Source organism: Zosterops lateralis, assembly GCF_965231275.1.
Source record: "Zosterops lateralis genome assembly, chromosome: 7".
Taxonomy (NCBI): Eukaryota; Metazoa; Chordata; class Aves; order Passeriformes; family Zosteropidae; genus Zosterops; species Zosterops lateralis.
This window is the reverse complement of record NC_139767.1, coordinates 21,570,519-21,585,699: the sequence shown is the minus strand read 5'-3', so window position 1 is coordinate 21,585,699 and position 15,181 is coordinate 21,570,519. Positions and strand designations below refer to the sequence as shown.

The window sequence follows — 15,181 nt, the reverse complement described above, 5'->3', positions numbered from 1 at the left end:
AATAAAACTGGTTATGTGCTAAAAGTTAAGCTTGCGTTAAAGTACTTCAGTGGATTGTGGTAGAATACCAGAAACCTTATATGCTTGTTTCTTTCCATTAAAATACACAATTATTAAAATAGAGCTTACTTGGAGGCAAGGTGTGGATTCAGTGTTAATGCACCTATAAAGTGGAACAATTACTTAGGAAATACAGCAAATACTGCATTAAACATGTTTTTTTCTTATAAATTACAATATTTCTCTGTGGAATACTGCTTCAATGACAATTTTTTTAAAATAACAGGACCTTAAATTCCCTTTAAATTAGCAACAACTTTCAAGTTAAAGAGGAGTAAAAATTATTTTCAGTTTGAAAAGGCTGTGTCAATAAACTCTGAATTTATAATTTATCAGTTATACAGAATGCTTTTATAAATATTATTGATTTTATTTCCCATTAGTTCAAAGTTTCGTCTAATGTTAGTTTTAATAGTGTTTCTGTACCATGAACCCTAAGAACAAGACAAGCCAAAAGAACCAATACTAAAAGACAACAAATGAGATCTCTGTGATCTCTGTGAGTTACTGAAATTCAGGGTTGTCTTTCCTTCAGGATCTATATGAATTTATCTGTGTGTACCCTTTTCAGGCTTTACAAAACTCTGTTCTCTTCAGCAGACCAGGATCTTCTTTCCCAACTTACTAAATCATAGAATGACATATTGAAACCAAAATTAGTTACCATTGCAACTAGCCTGAACTTTTCTTTTCAGATCTGATTGTGTTTCTGAAAACTTGCCTAGTGTCTGGAACTGTATGATTTGATAAAAATTTGATAAAACAGAAGAATTTCTTCTTCCAGAAAACCTGCCTTACTATTAATGTGTATGTTCTTTCAAATAATCTAACAGTAATCTAAAATGACATGATGTGAACAGACTTAGTATGGAATTTCAACATAGCATAATAAGATTTTCCTTAAAAAAAATACAGATCCTATATGGTTCCACTTTTGAAGATGCTAACACAAGCAGGAAATAAACAACATTACTGAAAGCATCTCAATAAAATTTTTCTGGTATTGGTTGTTGTTGTTGTTTGGTTCTTATTTAAGCTTCACCAAGAAAAAATGTGATTTTATTTCCATTATTTATTAATTAATGAGTAATTAATATTTTTCACCCCTCTCCCAGCAACTAAAATACTGAAAAAGGTATCACTACTAATAAAAGATTATTTTGACAAAACATTGTAAAATGTAATTATGGCAGGGATTAGAAACTGCTAATTTCAGTAATTTTGGATTTTTATTTCCAACTTCATTACCTCTGGACAGTCCCAAGTATTTAAATGCTCTTTGAAGTCACAAATAGCTAAGACTGAAAAATTCTGTATTCTCTTCAGCCACTGCACACAGATTCGAGTATCTGTTACCCAAGTAAGCCAAGTAAAATAGTGATCACTAAAATATAAAAAACAAAGGAAGAAATGGCCATTATTAAACAACAGGAGTATAGAAGCATTGCTACAGATTGCATCCCCATCCCCCACATTGCTCTCTGAAAAACAACAGCAAAGCTTTTACTGTTTTAGGGTACTTTTTTATCCTTTGTACCATATGTATCATATGGACAGCTAAAATAAAAATACAGTATTTCTAGTTAGCTTCTAATCCTTCTAAGAGGATTATATGGCAATACATTGTTAGAAAAACTACAACTCAGATGGTCAAGTGTTTAAAACAAATAGACAAAATCTTTTTAAACAAGAAAAGACATATCTGAGGGCACACTACCTGGCTGCTATGATTTTAGGAACTGGCACCTCCTCTGGCCCAAATGCTTCGGAATTGATAGTGTCTACAATAAACACTTTAACAGTAGGATTTTTAGCTCCAGCCTTCAAAGAAAAATTTTAGGTTATTAAAACCAGGCTCTGAATAATTCAGATTGAGGAAAATAAAAGCACTTCTTGCAGGAAAGTAGACAGGCTAAAAAGTATGAATTCAATTGAGTATAACAGAGCAAATGATCTTATAAGATCTCAGAGTGACACTGCAGCAGTAGTACATACTTAATTTTGTATCATTCCATGTATAACTAAAACCTTTTAAACATTTGAGTTTAGTGCCTTTGTGAGAATCATTGTTCTGTTTGCAGTGTGGGTCTTTGCAGCACACACTATCCTGACTTCAGTGTAAAACCCCAGTTTATTCACATTATTGCAAGTGGTGTTTGACATCCTGGCTGGGAAATGGTTGCTTAAACGGATTTCATGGTTGCTTCTCCACTGCATATATTATCAGTTTATTAATTCTTCTCCATGTGTGGTCTAAACCATCCAGTTTTACTTTAGAACTGTGACCCAGCTGACAGGTGAGCAAATTCTTAAGATACATTAACATGATCCCTTGCAGTCATATGAACATGATAAGAGCTGGGAGAGCTCTCTAATACATGCTGAAGAAATGCCAACCCAAAACCTTCTTGCCTTAGATCTGGCACTTGAAAGCAATTAAAATCCAAAGCCCCTTGAGATCAAAAAGCACTATGAAGTGTGCAAATAAAGTGAAGCTGCCATAGCCTTTATTTTTAAAAATAAAAATTAGTCTCTTAATTTATTTACGATAATGAAAGATAACAACTGCATAGTTTACACACCAGAATAAGTAAACTGAATTGAAAAATATTAAAGCATGCACTTTTGCACAGGCTTTTTACCTAAATGAGTAATTCCATTTATTTCACTGACATTATATTTAACATTTTGTATGTATCTACAGCTTTTCAGAACTTTGACCAAGCTTGTTTTCTTTCATTTAAGTCACAATGGGTTTAACCATGGTAATACTTAAGGAATTAAGCACATTTAATTTTCTAACTGTCATAAAAATTTTCTCAACAGAAGGGAAGTTAAAAGAATGATAAAACATACCTTTGGGTAAGGGATAGTTATTTTTCTAGGATACTGATCCTCACCAAAATATGAATATTCAATAATTGGTATGTCAGAATCATTAAATTGTACATATGCTAAATATCTTCCACTTGGAGACCACCACAGTGCATATTTTGTTGCTAGCATCTCCTCTGAGGGAAGAAAAAAAAGTTTATAACTGTAATCTACCTTCCAGTCTATTTTAGCACTCTACTCAGCAATCTAGACACATAAAGACAGCTACACTAAATAAATAACATCAAACATCCCAAAATATGAACACAGATCCCACTTAAATCACTTGAGATTTTCCTGTGTGCATGTTTTTAACTTTTTTTTTGGATGCACTGAAGTGCCAAATTTTCACTGAAATTGAAACTTTAAATCTTAATTCCCAGCCTCTGCTTTTGCATCAGAAGGAAGACAACTTTGTTGAGTTTTAATATAGTTTCAATAACAAAGACTCAGGAATTTGATTATGTGTTATGAATACAAAATTCATACATTGTACAGCAAATCCAATACGGAAAAGAAGTAATCCTTAGGGCTTAAAATAAATAGTATTATCACAGATATTTAAAAATAGATTATGAAAACTGGAACCAATCTAAACAAAGCATTGTTGTTGCCCTTCAAGATTCACTTACCTTCATAGACCCAGTCAGGAATCCCATTGAATATTTCATTCTGTTTTCCATCGCTAGTTATTTTAATTGGTGCCTCTCTGGGACTTTGTTTCAAATAGATATTATTCTGGTATACATATACCTAAAGACAAGAAAGTTTTCTTAAGAGTACAGGCAATAACAGGATTAGAGCAACATCTTCTGCAGTCAATACGCCTACATTACACTAGCAAGACCTAATGAATACAAAATAGGAAATGGTATACTAATAGCCCTTGTAAATTCTGCAAGAGTTGGTACCTCAGCAAATAAATTATACATTACAGGCCAAATTCCGTGTTCAGTAAAAATTTTAGAACAGATTTTAAATGTTGCATCTGTAAATATCCATTTTAAATCCATGTGTTAAACAGCATCAAGGAGAAACCAATTGGTTTTCAGGCCTTGAAACTGCATTTAGTATTATATAAAATTATGTTGGTCAATTCTGGATAGAGACTGGTGAGCAAACTGGAACATATCATATACCTGAGAACATGAATTATTTTTCTACTGAGACACAGACAGTAAAATCTGAACAAGTTAAAATTGTTCTCTTTGTAATTATTTCTCATAACTAAGATTAATAAACACAGGCCTATCAACAATATGGCCTAACAAAATAAAAAACCAAAGGCAGATAAATGTCTTTTAGCCATACAAAGCAAATTCATTCTAGCACTTAATTATCTTTACTAACCAATTTGTGTCCAACGGGTGACCAGGATATATACTGAATTTTATGTGGAAGCTGATTTTCTGTTACAAAACCACTAAAAAAGGAAAGAAGTTGAGATGGCTTTTTGTGCACAGTGCAAATGGATCATTATACTGTACATTAATAAAAAAGTCACAAAGTTATTTTCTAACTGCTCATTGTTTCTTGAGAATGCACAATTAAGGCAGGCAGAGACATGCAGTTAATAGGATGGTGTGCACCAGTGCTGGCAAAGACTTAAACTTATTCCTTTGAAAACCTATTCAGCCGCCTAAGGAGCAGTCTTATCTCTTTCCAAATGCTACACAAGCACCTGCAGTCATTTGCTGTAGCTGCAGCCTGCATTAAGTCTCAAAGGTTAAATGTGAACTCAGCATACCCTGAGGCAGGCACAACAGCAGCACATCCAGCACTTGCTGAGGCTCCAGCACATGCTGCACATGCTGCTCCATGCGGCACCTCTCTACTCACATTAGCTTGCAGCAACTTCTTCCTGTCATCTTGAGCCAACAGTTTCCCAAGAATAGTGCAGCTCAGGGCAGCCCCTGTTGCTCAGAACTAAGAAGCATTTGGTCATGCTGCTACTTACAGGCCACTGCATATGGCCTCCAGTGGATTTGGGTGGAAAGGGGAGTGGTTTGGGCAACCTTGGGAAAGAGACCAAACGCCATGGGAGAAGCTGTAGACTTTTGAGGAATGTGGGATGGCCGGTTACAAGAGTTTTAGAAAAGCTGAAGATTAGATCAATGATAAAAAGAATGAATTAGTAGAAGAGGACGGAGACAAACGAGAATATTGAGCAGTGAAAGTTTTAGGGCATGAAATAGAAATCAATCCAGATGAAAAGAATGCATTATTTTTCCTAGGGAACATTTTTTTTTTTTTTCTCAAGCAAACAAGTAACCTGACAGATTTAGGCAAAAGCAAAGCAAGTTGGTAGTCACATTACTACAGTTCTTGAATGAATGCTTGCAAGCACATCACTACAGTGTATTCACCACAGCTCTCCATAAGAAATACCAGGCCTTACCCATTTATGAGATCATAAATGTGATATGATGCTGTATAAGAGTATCTCCACAGCTGCAAAAATGAAGCAAGAGAGTATTATTAGCCTTGAAAAAGATAATCTAATTACAAATAATCAACAGCCACTTCACAGCCTACCTCTTTCTCAAGATAATACCAAGAAACATTTATCCATGGTAAACACAATCAACAAAATGCTAAATAAAAGTAAATATTACATTAAGAGCTATATTAAAATAATTACCTTTGAATAATTGCTTTCCAGAGCTATGAAATATTGGTCTGATGACATCACATAATTTGAAGCATTAACTTGTTTCTGAAAAATTAATAAGTAAATTAGATTCTAATATCACTCACTTTTAAACAGTAACTTGAAATACAACTGCACTTTTCTGCCTTTATAATAATTAAAAAAGTACATACCATTGTGCTGTTTGTCATGATGGTGGTTGCGTAATTAATTTCAACATTGTAAAGAATAATGTCATCTTCTGCAGACTGATGAAGATATTCATTATCTTTATAAACAAGATAAAATATCTGTTACCTTTGCAGAAGATACTACAGAACAAAGAACTCACATCTCTTTCAAAGAATAGATTTTAAGCTAATATCTTATGGCATCTACATAAAAAATGTTTTTCTTCTAATGATGCTGAGGTACAGTTATCCAGAAGCTGTCTTCAGGGTTTTTGAGTACATTCTCGAGACTTTACACTGCACAGAGGGTCAACTATTTAACTTTACAAGTAAATGCCAGATTTTATTCTCATCAATGTCTGATCAAAAATGCCAGTGACAGACTCATTAGAAAGTCAATATCAAAGTCTAAATATTTTAAAGAAAAAAAATCTTTGTTTATCATTTTACCAGAACATTCTCATTTGTATAATCTGCAGAAAACAGCAGTACCATGCCATTGACACTGCATGACTCTGCTCTTACAAAAGTCTTACAAAATGAGGGTGGGTGAGCTTTATTGAAAATGGAATTTAACCCTCCCTGTTCTCAAGATCTGGGCTATACTTTGGTAGAAAATGAAGATCAGAATTTTAGTTTCAGATTATTATTTTCACTGCTACAAACAGCAACAATGAATTACACATTTGGTGTAGCTAGAAAACAAGATTAAAAGTTAAAAAGCAGGCTGAAACATTGTGAAGATGTTCATTTTTAGGAAATTAGATCACCCTTGGATCTTCTGAGCACTCTTGTGTGATTTGTGTTACAGTATTTGTGTTTAAAATCACTCTTAGGATGAGATATACAATTTTAACTCCTTGTTTCAGAAAAGAAGTAGACATATGGAATGCTGTAGGCATGACTATCTATGGAATCTATGGCATGACTTTTGTGTGAGTTTTGTGACTGTTAAAAGATAAGTCTAAGTGAGAAAGCTATAAAGAGAGAAGAAGAATATTAGGTTTAGGTGATATGCTGCCTACATTCTTCAGACATTCAGACAGAATTCTAACAAACAGTGACCTGATTTTTAAATTATACGGCTGATAACAACATACTTCAAGCTGTTATTATAAAATTAAACTACTGCAAGCAATGCTGTATAGTGCTTTACTTCAGTTCTAAAATCGTGGGATAAAACTAGCTTTGTGAGAGACCATGTGAATGGGCACTCTGCTTCTTGCTACTGGCAGAGAACAGTGCTTGAGGCAGCACAGAGATGGGAGTAGTATGTGTGCTAGAATGTAATCCAGGCTAGCTCCAGCCTTCCTGGGCTGTGCAATTCAATGGTAACAAGAGCAGCACTTCAGCCACACACAGACATATTTATATCAGCAGCAATTGACTTCATGTCTCCACCTTAAGGAACTTGAGAATTCAACTTTATTTTCTATGCAATATCCTGGAACTCAGGAATTTCAGCATTTTCAGCACTTCCTTAAATGAGATTAGAACAGCTGGCCTCATTGCAGAGCCCAGTATTACTGAAAACAAAGAACAGGGTCTGTAAGACAGACTACCTCAATCATTACAAGTGGTAAGTGAAAAAGTGCTGAGAAAAGCATGAAAAGGAGATTGCTTAAGGAATAACTGACACATTGACAAATTTCTTTCACTTGCTGCATTGAATATGACAGTCAAAGAAATAAAACACTGAAGGCCTCTTAAAATTATGGTTTATACTTGACTCAGACATGTCTGTTGAAACATCAAATACCTGAATTTTCTAGAATGACTGACAGAACAGTAAATTTCAACCATAAGTTTTGACTAACACTTGTTTAACTTCATAGTTAGCATTCATTCAAAGTAAAGCTGGAAGGAAAATATATTTCTCAGTCTGTGTAAACCAGTGTGTAAACACATATTAGAAAGACTTATCTGTGTTTGGGAAAAGGTTTTACTTACCTGACACCCAATATGGAAAAAATGTTTTATATTGGAAGTTTCCATTCAAATAATCCTCCAATGTAAGAGCTCTGGGACCATCATCTGTGTTGACAACTAAGAATAAGACAAAAAGTTTCTGTTAATGAAAAGAGGGAAAAATTATTAGTCCAGAGTTTTATTTTTTCTATACTTAGTGCCATGGAACAGTGAGGATACCATAGTCCTGGAGATATGCATAGGTGCAGCAGAAAGAAAAGTTCTCTGTTACTGTTCTGATAAGGTCCTTTAGCCTCTGAAAGACTCATCTTTGGGAATGCAAAATTAACTAATTAACTAAGACAAACTAATTTATTTCAAGCATTTATTCACTCAGACACTTTTACCTGAAGACCCTGTGAGTCCAAATAAGCCTCTTCCACACAAATGACAAATTAAAGGTTGTTTGGTGCTTTTTTTTTTTTTTTTTTTTTTTTTTTAAAGCATGGGTTTCACGAACCTGTAAAGGCAACTATTTTAATCAAGATCTTCGCATGTTCAGCAAATGGTCAAACAACAGGATATGCCTACAAACTCTTACTTCCAAATTTTTTACATGTCTCATTAATCATTATTAGAAGGCTTGCAAAATAATCCCATCCACATATATGTCTTAGTAGTCACATGAAACACATTGACAAAGGATGCAGGTAAAAATAATGCTGAAAAGTAATGAATGAGTGAACCAAAACTTGAACTTTTTATTTAATGCTGCAAAAGAAAATTATCAATGATTCTCTAAAGAAGACAGGTACTCAAATATTTGATTTCTAAGCAGGTCAGATAATGGTATTAAAATAATGCAAGAAGTGAAGGCTGGTTTTCTGGCTCTTGTTGGGCTATATTTTTTTCTAAAGCTGAACAACTTAAACTAAGGCAGATTTTAAAAGAAAATTCAAGGTCAAATCAACTGGATAAGAAGAGGATTATGCTGTGCAATTCCTGTGTAAAACCTGTGCAATTCACAAGAGTGAGAGTAATCAAAATATTTAATCCTCAAAAGACACATGAACTTTTCAGATAAAGGCAAATTTTTAAAGTTCAACAGCACAATAATGGCAGGTTTCAGGTCTAGGCATTCTGGACACTATGCTTTCTCCTTTAAAATCAAAGGGACTTCTGCCAGGGTTTTCAGAGATATCACACTGCAGCTTAGTAGATCTTTGCCACTTCCCCTGTTTGTTCCTTCAGAGCTCTCAGATGACAGTCAGATAATCAAGATGACTCGTCGCTCTCAGGTTTCATATCATGCTCCATCACTTGCTCATTAGTTGCCCTCTCTGTTAAGATCACACTGACTTCCCGGGAAATGTTTCTTCATATTGCCTTCTATGGTACTTTGTAATGATAATAGATATTTTCTTCTGCTAAGTGACTATTACTTACTGTAGAATACACATGTCAGGTTGACTGTTGACACAAGCCTTGTCTGCACTAACGCAGAAGAAAGCTGTCACAAGGAATAAAACTGAATGCCAATCCAGAGGCAAAAACCTGGCCATATAAACTCTGAGCTAGCAATATGTCCAGAAAATATCCCAAGAAGTTCAATAAGAAGTTAGTTCCTCTTGCTAATACTATGACTACATATTACAGATCTTTGATACACTAATGAAAAACACAGAAGATGGCAGACTGAAAAGAAAAATGGACATAACTCCAAAGAATCCAGTTCCAGTTATGTTGAATGATGATTACTTATAACTATCACTTAAAATTCTCTAAGTGAATAAGCTTATGAGCAAAAGAAATCAAGATCTGTTTCTAAGGTTGCTTGTATAGAAAGCTTTAAATTTGCAGTCCTTTTTGATACCTTAATCTGGTAAAATTACCAGGTTCCTTCTCTCATTTTAAGAGACAAGCAATATCACAAACTTCTCATCACTGGTCTAATTTTTGCAGCTCTAATTTAAACCTTCCCTGTGTTAGTTCTTTCACCCTTACATACTTAACATTCCATGATGATTTATAATGACTACTGATTTTCAAAATGTGGCCACTAAGATCTGAACTTCTACCACTATGAAAAATTTGAATACAATTATTTCTCACTTGAGTACTTACCTTTGTTTTTAGGTAACAGAAGATAGCAACAGCATCTTCAACTGTTTCCCACAATTTCTGCTGATTCTTTCCTCTGTGAACTAGAGACTTGTTCAGTAACAGTATCTGAAATCTCTGCTCACAAACTGGGCACTAACATGAAACATACTTTATGTATCTGCAGCACTCTACAGACATTAATTTGGATGTGTGTTAGTAGGCTTGGCAAATTCTTTCATTTTGGTTTGTTTCTCTGTGAAATTATAAGGATGAAAAAAAAGCCCAGGGACGAAAAGGAAGCAAACAGCAGAGCCAAACACAGAAATTCAAATTTCATCTTTGCTCACTTCCCTTCACCACCCTGCTGCCTCAGATTTAATCCTTTGTGGTCCATTTCCACTCATTTACAGGGTACAGTTCTGCATTTCTCTCTGAACTGAATTGGTTATTTTGCCTCACAGTGTAACTTGCTTTATATATTCAATAATCATAATTACTCACTCATGAATTTGCATTTATTGGACTTACATGTATAATTGTAGCGATAAAAGTCTGTAAACATCTAATAATTATCACTGGCTTTATGCAAATACCTTCTCCTTTACCTTTCAGTTCCCTGTCATGAGAGAACTTAATAAAACACAGAAAGAAAAATTTGCAGTTATATTAAACTCAGATTAACTTTATGCACATCACTCCATCACTGTGAAATTCTGTTTCTATTACCAGGGTTATTCAATTTCAAAGACTGGATGTGGGTAAACCAACACAACCCTTTATATTTCAAAGCTCTTCTGGTTTATGGCTTATTCCACAACATGTTCTAATATGCATCCTTATAAATTGTGTCTAGTCTGGCCAAATTACAGTAAGCATACATAATCAGAAGGTATTGTTGTTTCTGTATATGGTATTTTTTTATATGCAGTTATACATATGTATGTAATTTTATAAGTATTTTATTTAGCATCCACTGCTAACAATCAAGTAGAGGACATGCCAAATGAAAATTGGTTAGCATGGTGTCATTGTCTGCTTCTGGAATAGAATTTTCATTCTCATCTCTGTGGGCTGATGCTTTGACAGACACAACTTTGGACATTCATTAAAAATAGCAGAAAAGATTAATTTGAAGCCTAAGCAGTTAACCGTAACTCGGCCTGTGGTTCTGCTATTGCTTCTCAAGTGCAGACAGGTATTTTCTTTCTTGTTTATGCTGCAGAAGAACAGGACTAGGTACCCCAGTGTACAAGTGAAAAGCCCATTTCTGAACCATTTGGAGTTATGGTAACATAGTTTGGAGTCATGGTTATCACTGCCACGTAAATCCCACCACACATTCCTAACTCAAAGATGTGTCAAAAAATGATCAGTGATTTCTTAGGCATGGATGCCATTGGCTACACTGAGATTGCCCACCTTGCTCTTCTGAGCCCCACAGAAATTGTCTAATAACTGCAAGTGATGCCTTAAGTTTTAGCTTTCATGTTTTTCAGATTCTGTGCTGCCTAGGGGTGTAGTTCTGAGCCTCATATTAAGTGCTTGTAAGTGCTACCTACTCTTCACAGAGTAGGTAGACAAAACAAATCCTTTTCCTGTTGAAGACCAAGGACAAGTATTTCCCTCTCGATATCCCCTCAAAAAATTATTTTCCAGTTAACTTTTGAGAATTTTTGACATTTTTATACACTAGCATGTATAAATCAAAACCAGCTATCCCATTTTGAGAAGACTGAAGAACATGAAATTACTAGAAACTTAGCAGACAAGACCAGAACTTAATGCTTCTTCCATTTTTCTTTGTACATTTCTTAAGTAGAAATTTATTTGGTCTGTGTCTATACATTTCTCATATGCAGATAATTGTCCTCCTAGATTGCCACATCCTTCCAGCTGAGCAGTGGTAAAGCCGGAATGTACAAACAACATTCCAGCCATGTAGCCATTTCCTGTCTGTCTTCAGCTTGCAAAATTTGTAACTGCAAAATTAATTTATATTTCTTCTGTTTACAACTGATCACTAGACTACTTAGAATTCAAAAAGGTTAGGGCATCTGAACAGGTAATTGCAGCACTTGCAGTTCCACCTGAGAATAAGAAGCCATAATCAGACACATCCAACATAATTTTGTGTTGGACAAAACTGTGTGTTATTCAATTGTCTAAAATGCTCCTCCAAAAGCATCCTGTGAAGTAAGATAATTTCTTTATCGTCCTACTGGATCTAAATATGATGTTTGGTATGACTGGTTATCAAATCACTATTCCAAGAGAGATGACAAGTGTTCCCCATAATTGCTGAGGTACGAAAGAAGCCAGTGAGCTGTATGTGACAACTGGAGAGGGGAAAAAAAGATATTCACTTTTTCCTACACTATCTTCTATTATCTTTATCAACTTCTTCAGGCTTCCAAAATGATCCTTGGTCTCCATCCTCTTTGTTCCCTCACTACTATTTTTTAAAATACAAATCTCATAAAAATATTCTGCCCTCCCTGTCATAAAATGCAGATCCGATGGGGGTAAGTCTGACTTGATACCATGCATTTACCTCCTAGTGAAAGCTCAGATTTGACCATGCTTAGCTGGGCAAAAAACCTGGCACCCCACTAGTGACAGTAAAAGTCAAACCTGTCACTCTGAGGTGGTATCTCTTCCAGCACTGCATAATATATATGCATATCTATATCTATCTATAGATATATATAATTGATATATAGATATCCTCATCTTAAAATGTTGCATAATGGAATCATCCCTAATTGCTTTAGAAACCTTCAACCCTTCTCTCAACAAGCCATGATAAACATTAGTCACAGAAATATCAGATACAAAAGAGGTTTCACCTTTCACAAAACCTGCATATTAACTGCAGGACTTAACTTTCACAAGACTTAAGCAGATGGTTAATTTTATAATAACATTTAGTTGTAAATATAAAACTGTTTCTCCACCTCAGTTCCCCTACCCACACACACAAAAAAAGAATAATGATAGAAAAAACATTCTTTAAATAGCTACTGTTACAGGAAGATAAACCTTTTATTAATATTTTAATTATTTCAGAGGCATTCGAAAATCTGCTATGGTGATAGGGTCATGTAAATACTTGTATTGCCCTTACTAACGTGTCATAGAAAACAATTAAGTCAGTGCCACTCATGTCAAAAATTTAAAAAATAATTTCAAGCTTCACCAGAGGACTCAGCAGACCACACTGGGTTGATTTACCTACAGCTGGTGTAATAATACTAGAGCAAACTATCCATCTCTATTTTATACAATGCTGACTTTAATTTTAAAATGCAAGTTTGAATATATTCACAAGTAATTCACTGTACCATCTACAAAAAAAAAAGTTTAACTTGTAATTGGATACAGAACTTCTGTAATTATTACACAATCATTTAAAACTAAATGTGAATTCGTCAAGCTAAAGAAAATTACTAGCAGTTTGGGAAAGTCTCCTAACCCCTAACACAGAAAATATGAGAATATCTGAGAGTTATTTTTACAGCTGTGACTAAGAACATTATGTATCATGCACAATGAAGTTAATTCAGGTGCTTTTCACTTCAAGGAGTTCCTTGTTTCAACATCTGCTGGCATTTCAATCCTACCTTCAGGATATTTCAGCTGTCAGTACATTTCTGTAAAGTGATAAAGCCATAACAATTCTGACAGGACAATCCTAAACATGATTTGATAAACTTTTGTGAACTTTACAAGCCACAAAAGCAGAAGATACTGCATTTTACACTACATTAGATTAGAAATACCTTACCTCTTGATGGAAGCAGTATAATACACATAAGTAATAAGGAAAGCAAAAGGCATATAACCACGCCAAATATGATTTTTAGCCGGGTCTGCAGAACAGAAACAAACAATAATTACATTTTTAATATTGCCTGAAGTTTGCTTCCATGGCTGGTAAATAATGAAATCCTCCTTCTCTCTAACTGCTGTAATCCATGCAAGCAACAAGCAAAAAATGTCCCTGCAGTACATACGAAAACACTTCCCTTTCCCTCTTCTTTCAAGCACATATTTCCACATCAGAGCCTGGCCTTGTGCAGCAGCTGACAGTTTAAAACAAAGGATGTAAATGCTATCAAAAGTTGAATTCAGGAGCATACAGACCTTCATTTTCCCGTTGTATTCTAAAAGAATGTAAATTCTCTCTTCTGGGTGTTGGTCAGTAGATCTAGGAGTGGAGTTTGAAAAGGCAGTGTCTGTTTTCACAGTTGGAGGCCAAACCTCTGGCAGACTTTTTTTTTTTTTTTTTTTCCCCCTACATACTTTTGGAAACTCTGCCAAATTTCAAAGGCTTTCCATAAAATTGAAACCACACTTTTGGGGAAGTTCTTGGACCAGAAACGGACAGTGGGAGGCTATTGGGGTGGTGATTATGTCCTTCCCATCAATGCGAGTGTAACCAACATCTGCTTACACTAACTTGAGGTTTTGTGACTCACCAGACACTTGACATGCACTGTTTTTCTCTGGAAAGTATCTACTGTGTTTTTTGGCAATCCCCACATTCTCAGGACACAGTCATGACCGTATTTCTACTCTCTACAGAGAAATCAGAAGAAAGTCGCGTAGCTTTATCGTTTATGTAGAATTCACATATGTTTACTTTTAGAAATAATAAATGACCGCACAAGAATGCAAAACAAGCAGCAGAAACAGATACTGTTTAATGTCTTCCACATGTAAGGAGAGTTTCTGTTTTTCAGGGAAAAACAGAACTATGCACATCTATAGGCTACGTAGGAGAGTTTAAAGAAGTAAATACATACGGGCCCAGCGGAAATTCTGAAATAGTTCTCCAACCACCAATTACACCTATTTTATTTAGCCCACTGAAGTGAGGTCAGCTGAAAACTGGGAAAACTCCGGAGACCGCAGTGTCAGGTTACATAACCCATCCCTGAGGAGAGCAGAGAAAGGCAGGAAAAGGAAAGAAGCCGGCCGCGCCCGGGCCCCGCCGCCACCCGCCCGCCGCTCACCCGGCCCGGCCCGGCCTGAGGGCGGTGCTGCCCTGGGGGAGGCCCGGCCGCGCCGCGCCCCCTGGCGGTACCGCACCGCACTGCACGGCACTGCACTGCACACACAGCGGCACGGGGACGCGCACGGGGACAGGGACAGGGACACACACGGGGACAGGGACACACGGACGGGCACGGGGACAGGGACAGGGACAGGGACACACACGGGGACAGGGACACACGGACGGGCACGAGGACAGGGGCACACACAGGGGCACGGGGACGGGCACGGGGACAGGGACACGCAGATGGGCACGGGGACACACATGGGGACAGGGACACACACGGGGACAGAGACAGGGACACACAGACGCGCACGGGGACGCACACGGGACAGGGACACAGACGGGTACAGAGACACA

The 15,181-nt window shown here is 36.1% G+C and overlaps 1 protein-coding gene across 5 annotated transcripts in view; it reads right to left on the bottom strand.

Moving 5' to 3' along the window:
- Positions 1-14,596, bottom strand: part of FAP (fibroblast activation protein alpha) — a 37,333-nt gene extending 22,737 nt beyond the window's left edge. For 3 of the 5 annotated variants that reach the window (XR_014590571.1, XM_083865374.1, XM_083865376.1), the window contains exons 1-11: positions 13,909-14,378; positions 13,550-13,634; positions 7,705-7,800; positions 5,758-5,852; positions 5,576-5,650; positions 5,333-5,385; positions 4,285-4,357; positions 3,567-3,687; positions 2,917-3,071; positions 1,778-1,881; positions 1,309-1,444 (exon numbers count right to left, since the gene is read on the bottom strand). Coding sequence is in view for 4 of the 5 variants with exons in the window: in XM_083865374.1 (XP_083721500.1) it covers positions 1,309-1,444; positions 1,778-1,881; positions 2,917-3,071; positions 3,567-3,687; positions 4,285-4,357; positions 5,333-5,385; positions 5,576-5,650; positions 5,758-5,852; positions 7,705-7,800; positions 13,550-13,634; positions 13,909-13,914 (999 nt within the window). In the remaining variant the exon portion in view is untranslated. Of the gene's footprint in view, positions 1-1,308; positions 1,445-1,777; positions 1,882-2,916; positions 3,072-3,566; positions 3,688-4,284; positions 4,358-5,332; positions 5,386-5,575; positions 5,651-5,757; positions 5,853-7,704; positions 7,801-13,549; positions 13,635-13,908; positions 14,379-14,570 lie in introns of those variants that run through there. The other 2 variants (XM_083865375.1, XM_083865377.1) reach the window with 2 other exon arrangements.
- Between the last annotated feature and the right edge of the window lie 585 nt (positions 14,597-15,181).